Source organism: Aptenodytes patagonicus, chromosome 15 (assembly GCF_965638725.1).
Source record: "Aptenodytes patagonicus chromosome 15, bAptPat1.pri.cur, whole genome shotgun sequence".
Taxonomy (NCBI): Eukaryota; Metazoa; Chordata; class Aves; order Sphenisciformes; family Spheniscidae; genus Aptenodytes; species Aptenodytes patagonicus.
In genome coordinates, this window is record NC_134963.1 from 6,087,752 (window position 1) to 6,110,291 (window position 22,540).

The 22,540-nt window shown below is 41.0% G+C and overlaps 3 protein-coding genes across 3 annotated transcripts; 1 reads left to right on the forward strand and 2 right to left on the reverse strand.

Annotated features, from left to right (window-relative positions):
• Positions 1-806: 806 nt before the first annotated feature.
• TCTN2 (tectonic family member 2) lies at positions 807-11,743 on the reverse strand. The gene is made up of 18 exons (XM_076352611.1): positions 11,612-11,743; positions 10,655-10,768; positions 10,277-10,350; positions 9,322-9,517; positions 8,978-9,078; positions 8,415-8,611; positions 8,056-8,179; positions 7,259-7,394; positions 6,498-6,563; positions 5,525-5,653; positions 5,239-5,316; positions 4,836-4,916; positions 4,404-4,515; positions 3,905-4,008; positions 3,287-3,443; positions 2,486-2,611; positions 1,920-2,008; positions 807-1,106 (listed from the first exon to the last, which is right to left on the reverse strand). The coding sequence occupies exons 1-18, from the start codon at positions 11,685-11,687 to the stop codon at positions 991-993; spliced, it is 2,076 nt and encodes a 691-aa protein (XP_076208726.1). The 5' UTR covers positions 11,688-11,743; the 3' UTR covers positions 807-990.
• A 360-nt stretch (positions 11,744-12,103) lies between these two features.
• Positions 12,104-17,846, reverse strand: GTF2H3 (general transcription factor IIH subunit 3). Its single transcript, XM_076352897.1, has 13 exons — positions 17,786-17,846; positions 17,311-17,390; positions 16,833-16,942; positions 16,056-16,219; positions 15,741-15,803; positions 15,472-15,501; positions 14,615-14,643; positions 14,455-14,529; positions 14,144-14,197; positions 13,853-13,921; positions 13,591-13,726; positions 13,470-13,506; positions 12,104-13,385 (listed from the first exon to the last, which is right to left on the reverse strand). The coding sequence occupies exons 1-13, from the start codon at positions 17,793-17,795 to the stop codon at positions 13,316-13,318; spliced, it is 927 nt and encodes a 308-aa protein (XP_076209012.1). The 5' UTR covers positions 17,796-17,846; the 3' UTR covers positions 12,104-13,315.
• A 73-nt stretch (positions 17,847-17,919) lies between these two features.
• EIF2B1 (eukaryotic translation initiation factor 2B subunit alpha) lies at positions 17,920-22,513 on the forward strand. The gene is made up of 9 exons (XM_076352516.1): positions 17,920-17,973; positions 18,050-18,151; positions 18,280-18,416; positions 18,499-18,615; positions 19,089-19,201; positions 20,111-20,179; positions 21,207-21,282; positions 21,483-21,608; positions 22,062-22,513. Exons 1-9 carry the CDS (start codon positions 17,961-17,963, stop codon positions 22,215-22,217), a joined length of 909 nt encoding a protein of 302 aa, XP_076208631.1. The 5' UTR covers positions 17,920-17,960; the 3' UTR covers positions 22,218-22,513.
• Positions 22,514-22,540: the final 27 nt, after the last annotated feature.

A 22,540-nucleotide genomic window follows, 5' to 3' on the forward strand; every position in this document is an offset into this window, starting at 1 on the left:
GCCATGGCGGAGCGCCCCAGCCCGCCGCCGGCACCGCGGCCAGCTGCTTCCGGGGGGCGGGGCCGTGGCGGCGGCCAACCGGCGGCGAACGCGGAGTACGACGGCGGCGGCGCGGGCCGGGCGGGGCTGAGGCCCGCTGCCCTCGGCGCAGATAGCGCGCCCGGAGCGGGGCCCGGCTGAGGGCAGCGGTGCCGCCGCGGCCGGAGGGTGGTTAGCCTGGCACCCCCTGCCTCGAGCCCTGGCGGGGTGCTCATCGGCGGGTCCTTCGGGGTAGCACCCTCGCCGCGAACGCCGAAAAATGGGATGGAAAACAGCGCCCCGGCAGTGACGGATTCACCGCGTGAAGGGCTTCCATGTGAAAGGATGTAACGGAGGGAACGCATTACTGAGATAACCGTAAGATCCGAACCACAGGACAACCCCAAACTGAACATCATATCTGATCATTTGAAGAAAATCAGTAGTAAGTGTTTTCTGTACCCTGCGTCGCCCAGACCAGATACAGGTTGCCAATGCAAAAGCGTTAGCTGGGAAAGAGAGTTGCAGATCAGTACGTGACAGTATCTGAAGCGCTGTTACTTTTCAGAAGAGTGAATAATCTGTCCACTGCTCCAAAAACAGGCGGGCGTGACGGGTTTGCTATGGAAAGGAACCGCCGCCTTGACCCGCTACACCAGGAGGGGAGAACAAGCTTGACGGGACAAAGGTCCATCCATGAGGACCACCCCAACCCCACGGGGGGACTCGGGGCTGGACTCGTGCAGAGCTCACCCCGTTGAAGCCAACTCTGCTCCTTCTGCTCCGAATGCAGAGTCTAGCACTTAAAAATAATTCTATTACTTTTTTTTTTTAAATAACGCAGCCATTTTCTGGATACCGTAAGAGTATGCATTTTATGTATCTTTAAATGTTTATACAAAATGTCTAGTTTATCCATAAATCTTACCCAAAAGTACTTAAAATACTAACAAAATCTTTACATCAACATTTTTAAACCAAAGAACTGTTCCATAATTTAGAAAACCAAGGGTTACTCATAATTGCTGCAAGTAAGACAAGAAATGCCAATGACAGGCCTTTAGCAAGACACTGGGAATATGGTTCTCCTGGAGAAAAAAAGAAAAAAGAAGTGTAAGCATATGAGAGCTAAATTTCAGTTTAGACAACAACCCAAAAAGATACAGATTAAAGTAGGTGCATAGTCTGAATAAAACAGTGGAGCACAAAGCAAGGAATTAAGATGCTTCTTACTTATAAAACTTCATACTTTGTATAACTTTAGTCCCTGAAGTTGTGCAGATAATAAACACGGGCAGTTGCCTCTGTCCATGCAGCTCTCGGAACAGAGTCCAAGTGCCCTTTGAAATGCCAGATGTTTAATCTACGGAGCCTCCCAGGAAACATAATCCACCACAGTTTTACACAGAGGAAATTTAAAAATTAATTGTCTTACCAATATGGCAAATTTTTACTGGAACTCGTGGGCTGACTGAAAAACACATACTGGCAAAGTGAGAAACAAAGTCTCCCTCCACCCTTCAAGGGCAATGACACACACTGACAATGCTACAATTACAGTAGGAAATGGAAACGGAACAGTACCATAAAGTGATATATTCTCCTCCCTCCAAACTCTACAGGGGAGTGAAAAAGAATCTCTCTCTGCCAAACAGATACTCACAAAATTTCAATCTTATCCACAAAGTACTCCCAAGCAATTATTTTTTCTACTAGTCTAACTAAAAAATTAATGCATTATCAAGGAAAAAAATAAACAGACTTTTTGGACCATGCTTTCTAAAAGAGAAATTTTAATTCCCTACTACAAAGCATCCTTTCAGACTAAACTCCACACATCTAATTATGTTTCGAAGAAATATGGCCAGTTCACGGCATTCCACGCTGCTTATTATTTTTACCTGTGTAAAACCGTGTCAATGGATAAAGAAGTTGTGGCCAGCACACATCATTTCGATTGCAGTCAAATTCTGTATAATTAATCTGAAATCTGAAGAAAAAAAACAAACAGGTTTATTAACTACAGTACCAGAACACCAGCAAAAGTGGAAAAAACGGAGTGAAAAGGTGTCCACATTACAGGAAAAAACAAAACTAAACCACAAGCGACTTGTTATTCTCTTACGACTTTTTTCTCTAATGGAAACAGGAGCCTCCCCTCTACGCCACTTCTGTCATTTTTAGTCAGATGTTTCTTTTTGTGATGAACATTTTTCAGACAACGGATAGTTTGGGAGCCTCACGCAGAACCCCTTATCCACTCAAGTAAACAACACAGAAGCTTTTCTGCTAAAACCAAATGATAACTTCACAGGGTAATTTACAGCCCTTCATGTTACTCATGAAATCCTTGAACCAGGCCTTATTGCTCTGTACTCCACCAAACCAAAGTAACCTTTTGATCAACGCTATTCACGTTACATCTGCTTAACATAACGTCAAGTATCGGTGTTTTTACAAAAATTACCTTGTCATTGGAATAGGTGGCTGAGCTGGCACTTTAATAAACTGAACAGAAGCAGTGATGGGAAGAAAGCTGATGCTGTTTTCACAGATAAGCCCGCACTGGAATTGCCATATTACTGTTGAGTAACTGTAAGAATATGCATAACTATTACTTGAGGGCTGTAAATGGAATTTTAGAGCCTAAACATAACCATGAAAGGACAAAATACACAGTATTTAGGAGCTGGTTGATGATCTCTGGATTTTCAACACCATGCAGGGAGAGAACTTGCAAAGTCTGGAAATGAGATAAAGTGGAACAGAATCCCATTTATTTGATTGGGATTGACTTCGGGGGGAAAAAAAAGTGTTTGCAAAGTGAAAATTCCCTGTTTCAGGAAAGAATAAAGCATTTACCACAGCTCTCAAGAAGAGCTCTACATTGGGGAAAGCCAGAACACAGGATAATGTTGTCACTTCCACCACGTGACAAGAAATTAAAACGTTCTTCTGATAGAATGCCCTGCATATGCCTACTACTGGCAGCATCATAGATTTTATTTAATATTTCAGTGAAGTAGAAAGACTATCTACTGTTAACCATTATTTTTTTATTATTATTATATTTATTTCAGAGGGAGAAAGGCAAACCCGGTTGTGATCAAAGGAATTTGGGCTGCAAATACAAATAAAAGGCATGTAAAAAATTAGAAATAACAAAACAACATTTTTGTTTGTAAAATTTAATCTGCACATGTTAGGTAAGCAAGTCTCAAAATGAAACATTTATTTGTCAGATAGCCAGAGACACAAAACTCTCTACCTGATCTGCACAGCAAGAATCTCTTGCTGGGGAATCCCTTGTACTGCACCCACATCAGCAAAGATTATGCGAATATTCAGATTTGCAGGAATATCTAGACAAATGCCTTGTAAGCTTCCACTGCTCACATTGGTAGCAGAATTAAATGGATCAAGACCTATGGAGGAGAACAGAGTTATTTAAATCATAGAATAGTTCGGGTTGGTAGGGACCTCCAAAACTCATCTAGTCCAACCCCCCTGCAATGAGCAGGGACATCTTCAACTAGATCAGGTTGCTCAGAGCCCTGTCCAGTGAAATACCAGTAACTGTCACACAGGGACACAGAAAAACCTGTTTTCTCTATATAAAATACAGATAAAGTACTCCTTTTCTTTATGAACAGAGAACTAAAATACCAAGTCATATGTTTACAGGCTGACAGTAAAATACATGGTAGTGCAGTATCCGTATACATACTGAGTTATATGCATGTCTGTACACATATACAGATGGATGGATCCAGACACAGATCAGTATCTTTAGGCATTTGAAATTACATTTTGGTTTTATTTTGAGATGCTCTGTTCATCGTACGGGCATATTTAGACTATAAACAACAACACAAACCTCACTTACGTATAATTTCCACCCAGTCATTTAGATCACTGTAACTTGAATTGTCCCTCTTTCCGATGTGAGTAGCTTGTATTAATGAATTCAGTTTCTCAGTTACCTTTCCTCTGCAAAATAAGAATGTAAGATTACACAAAAAGTAAATCTGTACTGTCTACCACTCTGGGTTGTAATATTATTATATCCTAAGGTCAGTTTCCTCTGAAAGACGTTATCACTCAACAAAACTAGATTTGAACTATTGAACTATCTGTTGAAGGGAAGAAATGGCAAAGCATCCCACCCTAACATAATCCTCATTTGAATACAGAGAGATCTGAGTTAAACTATTATTGTAATTTCCCTTTTAAAAAAAAGTGAGACTATCAACCACAGAAAGCTGAAATGCATACATGAACATTTAAAAAGAATGTAACAGTGCTGATAGTAGGCACTTGTAGAGAATCATGTAATCAGCAACAAGAGGGATGCAGGGAAAAACAAGTCAACCTACGTAGCTCACCTTAAAAGGCCGCAATCTTCATTAATACCAACTTCTAGAATGCACCCAGAGAGTGAATCTAATCCGAATAAAACTGGTGTATAAGCTGCCGACGTACATAAACCTCTGCCAGCTATGAAATGAAAACATCTTACTTGAGCTTTCTTATATCAACCTTTTGATCTCTAGCTTTCAATTTTGTGCAAAAATAGCAAACATCAGAATGCAAAACACCAAGTAGTACAGTTCAAATATAGATACAAGTCCATTCAACTTAAATTTTTCAAGAAAGCATTAGAGGCTTACTCACTGAAATTTGAATAAAGGTTAGGGAATAGTCTAGAAAAGCAAAATTTGGTAGAAATTCTTAACTAAAATATGTACCAAAAAAAAAAAAAAAAAAAGGATTTTAGCATGAACTACAGTTGAAGTTGCAACCTCACAAGCCAGTACCTGTCTGCCAAATGTTGAGGCTTCCAAAAGGATCAGAAGCATTCATATTTGCAGCTCTCACTGGTTTTCCAACTTGATAACCTAAACATAGAAGGGTAAATCATAAACACTGTATAAGAACCTATAAGCATTAGCATTGTTTTAATAATAATGTCATCAATCTTGAAGTAAATGAACAGACATTTCCATTACAGTAGGAATACACTCACTTTAAATACTATCTGTACAACAAAAGCCTAAGAACCAATCACCACTATTACAATTGGTAGTGCATTAAGACAGGAAGGTGGGGGCTAGCAACGTAAAGAAGTATGAAAGAGATTATCAGTTACTGTGTTTTGTATCTGTACAGTATGAAACTTTTTTCTTTTCACTTTTAAGAGGCAAAATAAAGCATTAATACCTGGATTCCCAAACAGTTCTGTTGCATTAGTACTCTTTAAACTTAGAAATTTGACTGTGAATCTCTGTGTCAGTATTTCTGGTAAAAGAAAAAAAATATGACTTTACTTTTAAATAAGTAAATTAGCAAAAAGCATGCTCTATGGGGAAATCAGCCCCATAAATTTTCTTTCCAGAGTCCAGGGGAAATTCTTTTTAAGAAGTATTAGTAAATAAGAGATTCTATCACAGAATTTCCATGCTGAAGAAAAAAAAAAAATCAAAAATCAAAAGAAATTTCATGATACCTCCATCACACAAACTTCCGAGGAAGACTGTGACATTTATTTGCTCTATGTTCTTGTCTTTCCAAATGAACGTATAATGCTCTGCAAAAGTTACATTTTGACACAGAACCTCAGCAGTATGAAGGCTTTCTGGCAGAAGAAAAAAAAAAGGCCATAATGAAAAGCACTGCTAATTAGAAAGCTGTGTTACTGTAGCTGAAAAAGAACACATTAAAAAAACTCTATCAAAATTCTGGAAATTATAACATTTACCTTTTTGAGAACTGATTTTACTGTTTAAGTCCCATCTTACTAGGACAGTGCAACAGTACAATCCCATAGCTTATCAATATTTTAACATCAGCGGTTCCAGGTCCCTTTGTAGCTAAACCTCTCCTGAAGAACCCAGCACTGGACTTTACATCACCAGCTGATGCACTTCTCTGGACTCAGGACTCCCCCACTTTCATCTCTTCCCTCCCAGGGAGCCAGCACTGCCCAGAAAAACACATTAGCTTGGGTTCCATTAGTTTCATTTGTGCTGCATTACCCTCTCGCTGACTGGGAACCACTGTTCTACATCAAACAACTGCTTCATTGGTTGTAAAAGGCCCTTAAAAAGGCACGAGAGCTTAGGAAACAGACACACATACATCTGCTTACAGTCTGCCCACCCCACTTACATGTTCATCCTGGAGATTTTTTTAAAGCGTTCTTCATATCTTTGTTTTGGTTTGGTTTTTTTCCTTCTCAAAAATTACTTTCAATGTAAGCTAAGGGACCTGATTTCTTGACCAACTTTAAATGAAGTTGGGGTAAATTAAATACTTTCTGCTTTGCAGTAAGCCAAACAGTTTACTTTTTGAGCATTAGGTAATATACAAAATCCCTCCTAAGAATTGCAGCAGGTAAACATTTTAGGCATCAAAATCATCTCTTCCTTATATAGTCCAGGCTAGGTAAGAAACATATTCATTAAATGGAAGAGACATACCACTTTCAGTGATGAATTTGCCCGTGTCGGTGATGGTCCTATAGATGACATTTTGTTGGATGAAGTCTGAGAATAAAAAACAAACACTGCAGTAATCCTGACTAATAAGAGAGACAGATGTACTGTTTTCACATCCAAGGTGCAATCCTTGTTGTTATGAAAATGGAGTATAAAATTATTTAGAAAATTAATTTTGGTAAAGGACCAAACAGTTTATGTATTTTGAGAGCATAGCTAGTTATCTCTGGGTCTTACAAAGGTAATATAGATGAACAAAATTAGACAATTATGTAGCATAAAATAAATTTTCTTCATGCTGGTAATCACATTATCTCAAACTGCTGAAGGACACTTCATAAGTATATGCTTTTGTAATGCAGAAAGTAACCACTTCTCACTAATTCTAAAATGATGATACTGCACCCTCTTGACAGAAAAAGGGCTCTGCAACAGTCTGAAAATGGAAAGAGATGCTCTGTTCTGTCGTGTGTAGCCATAACCAGTACGAGTCACCAGAAACAGATAAATGGGGAACAAAGGCCAATCTCGCTATTTCTTACATCCCAAATCTTGGGAAATAGTGGGGAACTCGCTGGAAGGTCATCAGAAACAGGAATAGAACATCTCCAAATGCTGAACTACAGCCACCAGATAACAAAGATATTCCATGTAGCTACCGTGCCAACAGCCCTCGGGTTTGTTCTGTTCTAGCAGCTCTGAGAAACATAAAACACATTTCTGTTGGGGCTTATAGAGCATACCTCCAGCACCACTGTTTATCCTCACATCATGGGGCAGTCCCTCCTTGTAAGATGCTAGATTGGTCAGGCATTTGACATCAAAGTTCTGGAGATACGCTACAGGGGCATTTCCAACACACTGTCCAGCCATGGATTGCTGCAGATAATTCAACAGAAGTAAGTATGTTGGACCCTTTTCTAGCCCTTTGCTTTTCATTTTAAGACTATTTGTTAGTGAAATGCTCCAAGTATGTACTACAGCCACATGACACTTTGACAAACAAGTAATCTGATGTTATCAAAATACCTCAATCTGTAGCAAGAGAGAGGTTAAAATTTAAAAAGCATAGCTTTCAATATAGTTTCAACGTACAGTACGGCTTCATCCTAATTTGTCAAAATAATTATAACCAGCGGGTCTCTCTAAAATGCAAAAGGAATTTGAAAAAAGTACAATCAGATGACTAAGATTCAAAGGAAAAACCAACTATAGTGCTCAGTAATGCAGCAGGCAAACCAAAAAATACAGAAATATGGTAAGCCATAAACTATTAATTGGGATGTCAAGCTTGCTTTTATCTCTTGAAACAATTAAAACATTACCTTTTGGGGGGATAGGCAGGGGGCTCAGGAAGGATAATGTTTACTTTTAATAATGATTTTGTGGGTTTGGTGGGGGTTTTTTTGTGAAAAATATATTCCACCACTTCACAACAGTAAGTTGTAGAATCTGGTTACAAAGCCATAAGGAGCATGATAGATGGAGAATATCAAACAAACCAAGAGGAACCAAGAGTTCCTAAACATGAAGTGATTACCTGGGGAATGGTAAAATACTCATTTTCTTCTGTCATAATTGGATCTCCTTGTCTGTAACCAGTGAAAAGTTTCCCAGGAGAAGTTTGTAAAGGGATCTTAAACAGAGGAACTCTGGGTGTAGAACTGCAAACAAGTCTAAAAATTAAACAATTCTTTGCTCTCTACCTCACACAAATAATTATACATTTGCTTTCACGTCCTGTGTTCTCATATAGTACCAATGACATTTCTCCATTTGCACTTAAAGTTCACACCCTAAAATTCCAATTTCAAAATAACTTTCATTATAAAAACAGGTTACATTTTCGGTAGCACGCCTAATGCATGTGTTGAGAAAATAAATTTTCTTAAGACTTACGTGGAGCCATGATAAAAGTAGCCAAGAAATGGTGTATTGTTAAGAGGAGACTGTACACAAAGAAAGGGAAACCAATCAGGGGTATATTCCATTGACTGAGAAGAGCACAGCTGATCAAAAGGTGGGTTTACATCCCCACCAAACACTCCAGTGAAACATGATTCATTGAATAACTGCTTCAAGTCTGGTGTACATTCCTGAAAGGGAAAAGAATGGTCACTTTTTAGCACAGTAAGTGCATTACCATAGGCACTATAGCCATAGTGAGCAAACTGATCTAGTTGAAGATGTCCCCGCTCATTGCAGGAGGGGTTGGATTGATGACCTGTAAAGGTCCCTTCCCACCCAAACTATTCAATGATTCTGTGATTCTATACGTACAGGTAAATCAAACCAATTTTGTAGAGGGAGGTCATATTTACTATTAGAAATACCAGAAAATCCAGACAAGCCCTCTAGCCCCATCTAGTCTGAAGCATTCAGTACCTCTCTCTCTCCCCAGACAACAGAAAGAGCCTAGAAATTCTGAAACACTTAATCAAAGTTTAACATGAAATAAGTACCAGATCACAGCAACAACGAACATCACAAGCTCCAGCTGTCAAGTCACAAGGACAAGAGCCCAATGGCTGAAACACCTGGTTTGGGATGATAGTTGCATTTTCTGCAAAAGAATTAAAAAAAAAAAAAAAAAAAAGAGAAAATCAGATTAAATGGACTGGAATCCAAATAAATAGACCATGCGCATTGCAGTTTATTCTGACTGTGTACACACCTTTTGTTAAATTCCATTAATGATTATTCAGCATCTCCTACTGCTGCCCAAATCCCAATTTTTATTTTTCCATATATAGAGGGAAAGAACAGCCAAAACGCCATTTCTTCTTTAGCATATCTAAACACTTACCTGACACATTTCCTGTAAAGGAAGAGTTGGCATATATTTCAGCTTGAATCAGGAGATGTGCCAACATCACTGAATCATGGCAAGCTAAAACCTGAAGTGTTTCAACCACACAGAGAGGTGTTGTGCAGCAGTCAGTGGCATTTGGCAAACACAACTGCAGATTTCTAGTCAAGCTTATAGTCACTTTGGAAGTGTTCTGAAAAAATGCAAAAAAAAGTTTGACAGCTTTGACGGCTTGTATTCAATTACTCTTATTTATACCACTCACCAGCTTCCGAAAGAGAAGTTTCAGTACCACTGTGTTTTGTCAGCGCTACAATGCAATGATATTCTTCCTATATAAAATCGGACATTTGTTGAGAGTGGAATGACAAAGGGTCTGCTACTGAGATATGCAAATACAGTGAGGATATGAACTGTACACAGAACTTTTTAAGGCATGCACACAGATTAAGTTACCTCAGAAATCATATGCACAATTCTAAAGAAAAGAACAAATACCGAAAAGTGAATTTCAGTTTTTACAGCTACCTTCAGCTGAAAACTGGAATGACTGCAGAGTTGATAAAACCCCTGAGGAATTATGCATAACATAACACTGAAGGCAAGTCTAACAAAACAGATGTTCCAGAGCTCATGCTGTATAAACCCACTGCTTTTTTATTTCTATTAGATCCTTCCAGCAGATCTGAAACAATCTCAAATGCTACAGCCAGCCAGGAAGTACAGGCAATTCTGGAGGGGAGGAGGACAACAAGGAACCAGTGTCAAAGCTGCACATCAGCAAACTCCAGCAAGGGCATCCACACAAAGGGATACGTCAAGGAAGAAAGGCAAGGGCAAGACATTCAAACTGGGTTGTTAGTACATTAACATTTTGCTAGTATTTCATTAGCCCTTAATATATGACAATTCAATCCTTCCTGTTTCAGGGAAGAATCACTATTTTACATACCATACCAGGTGTTACATTCAAATTCCAGTCACCAGCTCTTTTACTTCCACTGCAATTTGCAAGTTGCGATTTTCCTGTATCAAAATAAACATTTTAAAAGTATTCCAATGTAATTTAGAAAAGACTGGAAAATAAGTACAATTTAAACTCCTGTTGCGCCTTCAAGTAGGCATACCCTCAGGCCTAGCTGACAAGGAGTCAACAGAGGACTAAGGGCTTAATCAGCAGAAGTCCTTTGGAGTTCCTATTTCAGTAACTATTAAAGCACTAAATGAAGTGCATTGTCATTTCTCCAGCAATTTTAGTGTCAAAGAAATATTAATAGTTCAAACATTTATTTACATACCACTGGGGGGGGGGGAGGTGAAGTGTTCTTACCTGTCTCTTCATCTATAGGACTTAAAATTATAGAAAAATTAACTCCTGAAGAATTTCCAAGAAAAAACGAATTGACTCTGGGCCCTGACATATGGATAAATGAAGGCTGGAAGACTAAAAAAAGAGAGAAAGAAACAAGTCTTAATACACGCTAACTGAAAAAGGTAGCATCTGTAAGACATATTTAGGTCTTACATTTGGGCTAGATTCTTACCTTCCTGTACTTTAAATTGTCACAAATAGAACAAAAATACCTTGTGATGCCTAGTACAGGATTGTATTTACATTCTTGTGAAGTGCGAGAGCAGTGGGTTCACCATTGCTTTCCATACCGCAAGTTTACACTTGTCAAGATGCTCAGTAAACACGCAGTAGAATAACATTATGGCAGGAGACTGCAGCACTTACTGCCCCATGCAGATACTACATAGGTCAGGCAACAACATATTTAGCATTCCTTGCTGACTTCAGTTTACGCTTTTTAATTTCTTGTGGCTATGAAGGGTGTCAGGGGTGTGCCGCTACCTTTGATCCAGTAATTGCGGACCTCAGCACGTGGACGTAGTTTCAAGTTTAGGGCTCCAAGTTGGGAGTTTCACTTCAATTTCCTTTACAGACTTTACCAACGTTGAAAGGTCCAACATAAGCAGCTCCACCTTTCCCCCTCCAAGTCTCCCCCAGTGCTAAGCAGCGGCAGAAAACTCCAGGGCCAGCACCTTCGGGTTAAGGCAGGGGCACCAAAGGCCCCCGACCTGCTAGTCCCTGGGGACCCCTCGGGGCCTCCGCGGCCTCCCCTCATGCCCACCCGGACAGGCCCCACCATTAGTCAGTCACGGAAAGTGCCGCCGCAAACCGACCCCCTCTTCCCCTCACCCCCGGCCGCCCCTTTGGCCCCCTTCCCTCAGCAGCCTCCCCCTCGCCCGCCTTTCATCGCGGCCCCTGACGCCCTCCACCCACCGGCGTCCCAAGCCCGCTGCCCAGGACAGGGCGCCGCCAGCAGCAGCAGCAGCGCCCCAAGGAGAGCAGCCGCCATGGCGTCTAAGGAGGGCCGCGCCGCGGAGCCGGCTGCCGCCCGACCGCCATCTTGCGGCGACAGCGCGGCGCCATGGCAACGGGAAGGGGCGGGAAGCGGCGGGAAGCGCTGCCGGCGGCGCCGCTGCCTCACGGGGAAAGCGGACAGGGGAGCGCAGGCAGGCGGCGGGGGCCACCGGCGGACCCTGCGGCCGGTCACGCACCCCGGCTGGGCTGGCTGCCTTACGTCCCCCTCCTCACGGTAGCGATCGCACAGCCGAAAGCGGGCTCGACCAAGACAGACCAGACGAGTCTGCCCCTCATCATCTCACCTAACTCCGCACGGACCACAGCCTCCCTCAGGCACTTCGTGTAGCGCCAGATCATGCTGTCACACTCCTACACACCAAAGTTGCAAGAAGACCCTTAAAATTATCTGTTATTATAGCAATATCTAAACACATTTGGAAAAGGTTTTATTACAAACGTTTTATACAAAGTAAATTACAAATACAGCCTTCAAACAAAATGGCTTTTGGCAATCAAACAAGCCAGTAAAAGACTGGCACTACAACTGTTACATTGACAAAAACCTGATGCAAATATTAAGATGTGACATAAATTCCTGTCTACACCTTGGAAAAAAAAATTGTCTTTTTCTATGTAGGAAACAATTACTCTCTGTATTCTTTTCAGGAGAACATCAGTTACTAGCAACAGGTAAAAACACCAAATAAAAGTGGGAGATTGTTTTTTAGTTTGTTTAAACCAAAGCCATGTTCAGAAGTACACAGCATACCCTCATGTTCTGACATAAAAAACACCAACGCAAGCCTTCCTTCTTACTTGTCAAATGCCAGACATAAACTACATACTCAAAAAGTGTGCCTGCTGTCATATTACAAAGAATTATATTTTTTGTTTTCCAATTTCAAAATACAACCTTAAAGACTAACCAGCTAGTTTGCATTTATTGAAGTTATTTTAAACAAAGGGGGGCCTTTTTATTGGTGAATGAAGAGATATCCAATTGAGAAAGAAATACCACAAAGACAGTACCGTCAAAGGAATATGAATATGCATAAGTGCACAGGCAGGGGAATTAGCGTCTTAAAAAAAAAAAAAAAAAAAAGGTGGGTTCTAAGCCATCTTGAAAGTGTTGGCTGATTTATTTTGAAATTGATGCTGTTTCAGTCCGAAAATTGCTAGCAAAAGCTAGCAAGAAGTTGAAGTCCCTGAATAACATCATGCTAAGGTTCTGATCCTACACACCAGAAATGGTCATTCTTACCTTTACACCAACATACAAAAAGAATCAGATCTTTCTTGTCTTTGAAAATAACTTGGAGGTGTGAAACTGTGCAGTGGCCAGAATACCTTCTACTTCACAAGGTCTGTCTCTTAACAGGCTGTAACTTCTGGAATTAAGAATTAGTATTTAAAACAGCACAGGTTACATGGTAATACAGCAATTTGTTACTTAAAGGGCTGTGTAGAAAACATACAATTTAAATATTTATCCCTTAAGAAACAAGTAGTAACACTGTAACAGTTCTCTTTCATCTCCAATAAAAAGTGCCATCAATTTCTCACATATATTCCATTTCATGGAATTACTGGAGGAGGTAATGATGTATTTACATGATGTTGTTACACAGCTAACTTTAATTTCTTCTTCTTAGCTTTCATGACAGGTGGCAATGATATTTTGAAAGCAGTCCTGAAACAACATAAAAAAGGAACTGTCAGATACACTGAACATATTTCCACACCCACCCCTGAAACAAGAAGAAACAACACTCACTCGCATGTACTACAAATAGGACTGAAGTTGCAGAATACTGGAAAAAAAAAAGAATTGGCTTTCACTAAAACAGTTCATTTGAAAGTAAGAAATCAGACTCTTAAATATTTATAAAACTTACTTGACAAGCACACAGAGCACACGTAACCAATTTCAATAAGATTTCGATGACAGAAGCATGCAGCTCTGTAGTCAACATGAATAGGAGGTGGAAGGACAAGCTGTGATCTTTGCTCTTGATCAGGGAGAAATACCCACTGCGTGAATACAGAAAATATATTCTGCAAACTGGAATGGTACTGCTGTATTACCTCGTCAATGAGGCCAGTAAGATTTCACATCTGACACAGGAAAAACACTGAAGTGTTTTTCAAATGACTTACCAACAAATACTGCAGAAGGGAAGGCATGTGGGGCACTTTCAAATATATGCCACCCGTAATGTCACAAGCCTGGAAAGCAGAAAGCATGATCAGATTGTTATGTTTTATGAGATTAACAGGATATTTAAAATATCCACGTACTGCACAAAGCCTGCATGTTGGAACCGTCAGATCCACTGAACATATTTCCACACCCACTCTTAAAACAAAGGAGAGAGCTTTAGAATATGTCAAACTATCTAGCATCAAGTATCTATGAATAAATGTAAACAGCAAATAGGAAGTCTGTACCTGTTGTAGAAGACCTGAATCGGAGTCCAAGACACAGGCATCAATCAAAATATTCTGCAAGAAAAGAGATGAAATGCATGAAAAACAAATTCAGCTAGGACCAATGTAGCCTCATCAGCGTTACTGTCATGACCTGTTTCCGCTATAAATGCACTCCACATATAAATGCACATGCTTTTACAGCTGCAGGACCACTACAGCCATAGGGAAGCTCTTTCACTTGATCAGAACATAGTCACAAGAAAAATGAACATTTTTTTTTATCTTTGCACATTAATAAAATATATATATGAAAAAAATGCCAGCTTCACCTGCTTCTGTGCTGCAAAGATCACATTCATGAAATTCATATATTGCAATGCACTGTCTTCTGCTGCTTTTATGACCTAAATAAAACAATTCAAACTTGTTAGCCTACATAATATCACTGGATTTCAAGACTAAAAGAAAACTGACAGCAGAAGTTCTTACCAAAATCCTTGATTTCATTTCTTGATTGGCTAAGTATTAAAAAGAAAAAGAAATGCATGAGCACATTGTTTCTATCACCCGTAGTTTGCCCTTTTAATTCTGTAGCATCTAACATCTCGGATATCTAACATCCAAGATGTCAGATCTAATGTCTCAGTTAAAATATGTATATGAAACTGTTTTACAGTCCCAGTGACAAGCATCTGTGTACCAATTCAGACGTTACGAAAGCAAACCCATTTCATTTATTGTCCAAAAGCAGTTAGATGTTGATCAGGAAAGAAACGTTCAAGCTGTTCATTACCAACTCACTGGTTGAAACACATATCTCAAGTTATGGGGTATTTCTCATTGATTAAAGTAATCTGAAATGTATAGCTGATTCTAGTCCAATATGCTCCTTGCAAAACTGATTGCACAAATAGCACTTTTCCTGACTACAGAAGTCGCAAGAAGATGACCAAAACTGAGTAAGAAATTCGGCTATCACCACAGCTCTGCAGGTGGTCCCTTTGGAAGAGGATTTGTGCATCATGTGACTTTCAAAAAGTTCCTCTCAACCTCCAGTTGTTCTAGAGATTCCAGTTACAGTTCTACTCATTTTACCTGCGTGCAACAGAAAATCAGAGTAAGAATGTGGACTGATGATCAAGTCCTTTACTTCTAATCATCACCCAGACCTAGTTTAAACTGGGCAACTTCAAATGATCAGGATAAACCTGTACCTATTATTGCCAATTTTGGAAATGGGGGTGTGTCAAAACATATGCATATTTATTTGTATGTACATATGCATTTATATGTTATTCTGATTCAAATATTTATTTAAGTACTCGGAACAGGAGCAGAGGCATTACCTTTTACCTCTTTGCTCATCTTGTTGATATCTACATTAGCTGACGTTAAGGAATCTACATTCTATTCTTGGAAATAACTCCAGTATCCATACCACATATTCACCACCTTAGCCAACAGACATTTTAATAAGCACGACCCACAGTTATTAGGCAAACGTTTCAGTTTTGAGTATTATTACAGAACAGGAATAGTAAAACTTAATTAATATTATAAGAAACAGTCTTAAAAATACATAAAGGCTTTGAAGATTCTGTGATCAAAAGGATACAACAAAGTGCTTTAGCAAGTGATCCTGCTAACAGAGTTTCTGTTTGCTGGCCCCTCATGTCAGCTGCAATACAAGAAAAGCTGCAAAAGTTAGTTTTATATATAAAAACAGTTGCTGAACCTGACCGTACCTAATACTACAAGTTCTACCTCTGGCAAATAGTATTAATGCAGAGGCCTGAAGTGTCAAGCATAATAAAGTCATCTACTTTAAACGTATTCAAATTCACATGATTAAAATAAAGGAAATTCCTGCAACTCCTTGAGAGTCCAAGTGTTTTGCAATTCTGCACACTAAGCCTAGAATTTTCCTTACTTTTTGTCATGAGGTCTTTAATCTCGTCTGCAATTGCATCATTTATTGCTGTTAACAATTCATATTTTCCATCCTTGCTGCCAGAGCAATTAGATTCCATGGAACTACCACCATCTCCAAAGAGATCTGCAAAAGCCCAACGCTTCCCAGGGTACAAGAAACGGCTGAAACAGAGAAAAAACAAAGTATTCACGTTTTGTCTTTACCCTTGTAAGAAAAAACACCATAAACTAATGAGCTGTAGGCAGCAATACTCTGAAGTATAATCTCAAATAATTTTAATACTTTAGACGTTAAAGAGGCTACATAAGGCAGGCAATCTTCAAACCCAAAATGGAGTAAAACCCACATTCACCTCCCCCTTTCAAGACACCCCTCAAGAGAATTGGCAAATAGATGCCATGCCTGCACTTAGGGGTAGATCCCGAGACTCACAAATATCTGGGGAAAAATGTCCACTAAATGGGAAACTTCTGCCACTTGCATTATCCTGCTCCCCACATCTCTACCATCCTCTGTCTCCCTCTCTCCATATATTTTTAAGTAAAATTCTGTTTAAACCTCCTTTCTGTCTTATAAGCCTTTTTGTTGCTTTATGTAAGGCACTAAGATTATTTCTTTCCTACACAATTTTAGTTAATTTCTGTTTTTAAGACAATGATACGTTACGCATTTTAAACCTGGCTTCAATTACATACTTCAATCCAACAAGAAAATCAGGAGACAGATAGAGCAGAGTACGCTTTAAACCTTTACGCTGTTAAGAAGCAGCTATACCTTTCTTGCGTGTGACTTGCTATTACAGCAAGTCTGTTGGTGCGATTCATAAATAAGTGCGAATTTCCCAGTACCATCGCTGCATCAATGCATTTTGACAGGGTGAACGGCTGAAAAAAACAAGAAAGTAGATATAGGTCAACAACATTTACGGTTAAGTAATCTAGAAGAAATCGCTCAGCTAACTGCAGTTAAAAGAACTTGAATTTGAAGATGCAGAGAGAGCTTCCTCTCTTAATAGGAAGCATTTGGAAAAAAAGCTTTGACAAATATACAATGCTGGGTAGCTATTTTTGAAAGAGTATTCTAATAATATTCTAATATAATATCCATCATATCCATTTTAGCAGACAATGTTAGCATAGTTCAGAAATCAAAGACTAATCCCATTTGTTGGCTACTTACTAACATTTAAAAAAAAAATAAATTGTTCCCCTCAGAAACCACCATCAATAGTACCAACACCCAGAAGACGTACCTCAGCTTCTCCTAGCGCCTTCTTTCCCCACCAGATAGGGTTGGTGTCAATGACGATAACCAACAGGCTCAGCTCATCGTCTGAAAAAGTGACAACACAGCAGCGTCACCCCAAGCTCCGTGCAAACGCCGAGCAGCAGCGACCGAGGGGCCTGCCCGGTACCGCTGGGAGTGCAGAGGAGCCGGAGCCGGGCCCAGCCCGCGGCGGTAACACGGGGAACCTGCCGGCCGGCCGCCACGGAGCAGCGCGGGCCGCCCCACGGGCCTGGCAGAGCTTCACTTAGGAGGCACGGGGGCGATGAAGCCGTGCCCCAGAGCCCCGCTCTCGGCCTCCGTTCTGCCTTCTCCCGAAGGAACCCGGACGCCGGAGGGGCCGCAGCCCGGCCTGCCCGAGGGCTGAGGCACGCTGGGGCCCGGCCCTCGCCGGCTGCTCCCACCCACCCCCCGCAGCGCTCCCCGAGACCCCGCCGCCTCACCCGCGCTCATAGCGCCGGTCGGCGGTACCAGCTGCTCCCGGCGCTTGGAGATGACGCCAAGGCACGGCGCGACGTCATCCAGACGGGTCGCGTCACGCGAGCGGCGCCACGCCCAGGCGAGCGGGCGGTGTGGCGGCGGCGGCCGGGCGGGGAGGGGAGGGGAACGGCCGCGGCCATGAGCACGGACGGTAAGGGGAGCGGAGGGCGGGCGGCGCGGGGCAGCGCCGGGCCGAGCCGAGCGTGACGCGCCCCGTTGCCTTGCAGACTTGATCGAGACCTTCAGGGCGCAGCTGAGGGACGACCCCGACGTCGCCTCGGCCGTGGCCGCCATCCGCGCGCTGCTGGGCTTCCTGAAGCAGGACCGAGGTGGGCCCAGGTCCCCCCTCAGCCCCGGGAGGGACGGGGTCCCCCCTCTGCCCCGGGTCTCCCCACGGCGAGGCCCGTGTCGGTGAGGCCCAGCCCAGACCTGACCGTGCGCCTCTGCCTCCCCCCAGGGGAGACCATCCAGGGCCTGAGGAGCAGCCTGCTGGCCGCCATCGACACCCTGTCTCGGGTGGACTCCTCGGTGGCCGTCTCCTCCGGCGGGGAGCTCTTCCTGCGCTTCATCAGCCTCACCTCCCTGGAGTACTCGGTAAGGGCGGCTGCCCCTTGCTCAGCACGGTGCCTGCTGGGGGACCCTGCAGCCTCACAGCAGACATCGCTGTGTTTTCCAGGACTACTCCAAGTGCAAAGAAATCATGATCGAGCGCGGGGAGATCTTCCTGAGGAAAGTCTCTCTCTCGAGGAACAAAATCGCCAAGCTGTGTCATCCTTTCATCAGAGATGGTGCTGTAAGTAGGCCGAGGCAGGGTCACTCTTGTTCTGTTGCTCTGCTGCTTGCAGTAATGGAAAAACAGAAGGGGAGGGGAGTGAAGTTTACTAACATTCACAACAGCATTGTCTGATGGTGGCTTCTGCAAGTACCTAGGCGTAATATCACCCATCGCTTCATTTTGTTACGACTCGTCTCCCCCCCTATTTCAGTTTCCATGCAATCCAACTTTGACTTGTGGTCTAATTCTAGAGGTGCTGAGGAGTCACGACTTCAAGTTTCCATCTAAAGTACTAGATCATCACCCCTTGGCCACATCATGGTGGGCCACATAAAGTCCAGCTATCCTCTGATTTGTAGAATACAAGTGACATACATTATTATTTAACATCGATGGACAGTTGTGTGAAGTAAAAGCCATGACACCTTTAACAAAAGTAAAGGTTTCCCAAAGCTCAGCAAAAAGTAATGTCTGATTATTTTTTTTGACAGCGAATATTGACACACGCCTACTCAAGAGTGGTCCTCAGAGTGTTAGAAGCAGCTGTTGAGTCAAAGAAGCGATTCAGTGTTTATGTTACTGAATCACAGCCAGACCAAGCAGGGCAAGTACTCATTAATTTGTGTTTTATCTTGGTTAACAGGGTAAGTTACACCTAGCATCAAATCTGTCATACCTTAAGAAAAGCTGCTAGGCCTGTTTGCAGCATTTTAAATGGTAACTGTCACTAATAATATCATGTTATTCTGGACAAGTAAAAAACCCTCCAATATTAGCAAGTAATTTCCAATACTAAATATTCTAGTAACAGTGTTACCTAGGTTTTCCTCAAAGGTTTACAAACGTTCAGTCAGTGCCAGGCATTATCCTGGGGAAATGGGAGACAATTGATTTCTAGCCGTCTGTTTCAAAAGTAGGTTAAAATAATCAGTATTATATTAAGCATAGCAAAGTAAAACATTTAGCTAACAACGGTGTGTGAAAACCCAAATAAAGTGTATTACTGATGGCAAGAGAGCAAGCTCTCCCTCTTCAGAGCATACACTTGCATAAGTGAAGTAATAAATCCTACATACTGGATAATGCATGTTGCTAACCAGTCTTTCACTAGAATCAAGGATGGTAAGTAAGGTACATACGATTTTCCAGCTTCACTGATATAACTTCTAGCAATGCACCCAATCCTTTATTTCTTGTTTCTTACACCCTGTTGATGGAAAAGCTGAGACAGTTTAGGTAATCTGTCATCTTAATAATAGTTCACTGACTCATCTTTCTGTAGCTGTAATTCCCGACTGCTAAAACAAACTGACTCTACTTTTGTTGGGTTTGTTGTAATCTGTGTGTTTCCATTTCTACACGAGAACTTATTTTCTATGAGAGGGTACATCATAAACCAAAACTACAGGCAAGGGAACGTGGGCAGTCATGGGTTTCAGTCTTTCAGACTATATTTTTCTAGCATTGTCTTTAAAGAAAAGACTTCTAAGCTTCAAACTTGTTTTTTTAATAGGCAAAAAATGGCAAAAGCCTTGAGGAAGCTGAACATTCCTGTGACTGTGATTCTGGATGCTGCAGTTGGGTAAGCCTGATCATTAAATCTTAATATTGTTCATCACAATTTTATTTTGATAGTGTTGTATGTAAGTTTCCTAGAAGCTTGTTCAAACTACAGAGGTTGTTACTCAGTTTGTCATGGTCATCAAACAAGCTAAACAAGTTACACCTTTAGGTGCACAATTAGGAGAATACGCCTGCTACAAAACAAGTATTTGATGTTTGCATGTTAGAATGAAAAATGGAGTCAGACTTAAGTGTAGAACTTGGGGATATCTGAAAAAAAAACAACCAAAAAACTGAGGTGCTATGCAAAAAGGCTACATTTTTTTCTAATTTGCATACATGTTATCATTTTGGGGTTTCTTAAGCTATTTCCTAAATTAACACTGCTTACTATAAGTCCAAAACATGAGAAAAGAAAGAACTATAATAAATCTGAACCTCAATTCTTGCCTAAGTGCAAAATGCCTGAGAGACTGCCTCCAAGAGCATACATACCAGTCTGCTTCCCAAGGCACCTCTAATCTAGGGAAGATAGCAGCTTGAATGGACAAGTCTACAAGTTCTGTTTAACACCTTAAATCTATTAAAACCACTTAGTTGATGGTTTTCTTTTTAGAGCTGTATTTTCAATTAACAAACACATTGGAGGGATGTAAAGAAAAGGGGGATTAGATGAGGAGTATCCTATGTATTTGGCCAAGGTTATCACGGTGCAGTTACACTTCACTGTGTAGGTAGTGTCTTATCACAGACACCCGCGTTCCTGTAACTGCGTATCATTCCTAGTCAGATTTCAACTTCTTCCAGCATTTACACAATTGCCAAGGTCAGGTATGGCTGGAGAAGAGATGGTTACTTAACATTCCTGCCAGGGAAGCAGATGAAAGCTCACTCCAAGGATGCGTAACAGCACATGGACTTACAAAGGTAGATGAAACTAGTTCAGAAAAGTGAAAGACTGTTTGAATTACTAATTTCTGTTCTGTTCAGCGAGTCATTTGTCATATTACCCAGTAAGACTTGGATTTTTTTCCCCCTTTGAACAGCTACATTATGGAGAAAGTGGACCTGGTGTTAGTTGGTGCTGAAGGTGTAGTTGAAAGCGGAGGCATTATTAACAAGGTAATAGGTAGTGAGTTTATCACATCATTCTGTAAACTCTCGACTGTGAAAGTTTGGTTTCTTTGAAGAATTCAAAGCTTTCTGAAAAATCTTTTCTATTTGGACATTATCCAGTAAAAGTCTATTTATTATTGGAAACTGGGCAATATTGTGTCACACTAGCACTGAGTCTGCATGTTGTTTTCCATCTGTCTCCACAGATTGGCACTAACCAAATTGCTGTGTGTGCCAAAGCTCAGAATAAGCCATTTTATGTGGTAGCAGAAAGTTTCAAGTTTGTAAGACTTTTCCCTCTAAATCAGCAGGACGTCCCAGATAAGTTTAAGGTAAGAGAAATTCAAATTACTTCTTAGCCAGCTAGGATGCATGCTTACGTGTCTATGAATAATTTTCGTCTAAGCATGTCTTCATTTATCTGGATCTCTCTACTCTAGCTTACTTTACATAACACGGAGTTGCTCCATGTTACAGTCACATGTCAAACAGTCATAATTTGTCGTAATACTAACGTTTAGTTCCTGAAGCGGTTCATTTGGGACACAGGAGCAGCTGAGGGCAAGAAACAGTTAAATCAATACAGTTCAGAACTACAAATTGTACTTTATACAAAAGACAAAACAGCTGAGACCAAGCTGGCACCAGCCTATGCCTCATTTTAAAGCAATTGACTTCCTTCAGTTTTACCACAAACATCTGCTTGAGACTATAGCACCGCTCTTGCCCAAAAGAAGTTTGAACTTGCAGTTGTGTAATAACTAATGGTCTCTGTTTCCTTCTAGTACAAAGCAGACACTCTGAAAACAAGTCAGAATCTAACAGAGGAGCATCCCTGGATTGACTACACATCACCATCGCTAATTACGTTACTGTTTACAGACCTCGGTGTGTTAACTCCATCAGCTGTCAGTGATGAACTTATTAAACTCTATCTGTAACAGAGGACTCGCTGCACAGGATGTATCATCTTCTTCAGTGACTATCACAGTTGTAAGAACGTGGAAGATGATACAAGTTATACGGACGTGGTAAGGAGATGACCTTATAAGGATTAATGTATTTATCAGCCTTCTTGAGTTTTTAAAGCAAAACATTACATGTGGATGGACCACTGTTTAAAAAAAAAAATCTAAAAGTTACTACAGCTTCTAAAGACCTAAAATAAATTATTTTAAAGATGGGTGGAGTATTTTCATATTGTAAAATAAAATACCTTGTGGTGTATTCAAACTCATTCTGAGGTATGCTGTTACTTACTGAT

Coding starts and splice junctions, on each gene's coding strand:
- GTF2H3 (XM_076352897.1), bottom strand. Junction 15,502..15,740: donor ACTTGCTAAAGCACTTTGTT/GTATCCTTTTGA, acceptor CAGCTAATGTAG/ATATCAACAAGATGAGCAAA. Junction 13,922..14,143: donor ATTCAGGTCTTCTACAACAG/GTACAGACTTCC, acceptor TCTGCTTTCCAG/GCTTGTGACATTACGGGTGG.
- EIF2B1 (XM_076352516.1), top strand. Junction 19,202..20,110: donor TCACAGCCAGACCAAGCAGG/GCAAGTACTCAT, acceptor TTTTTTTAATAG/GCAAAAAATGGCAAAAGCCT. Junction 20,180..21,206: donor ATTCTGGATGCTGCAGTTGG/GTAAGCCTGATC, acceptor CCCTTTGAACAG/CTACATTATGGAGAAAGTGG.
- TCTN2 (XM_076352611.1), bottom strand. CDS start 11,687: ATGGCGGCTGCTCTCCTTGGGGCGCTGCTGCTGCTGCTGGCGGCGCCC. Junction 9,518..10,276: donor TGAATGTAACACCTGGTATG/GTATGTAAAATA, acceptor GCATTTTTTCAG/AACACTTCCAAAGTGACTAT. Junction 7,395..8,055: donor AGTATTTTACCATTCCCCAG/GTAATCACTTCA, acceptor AATTATCTGCAG/CAATCCATGGCTGGACAGTG.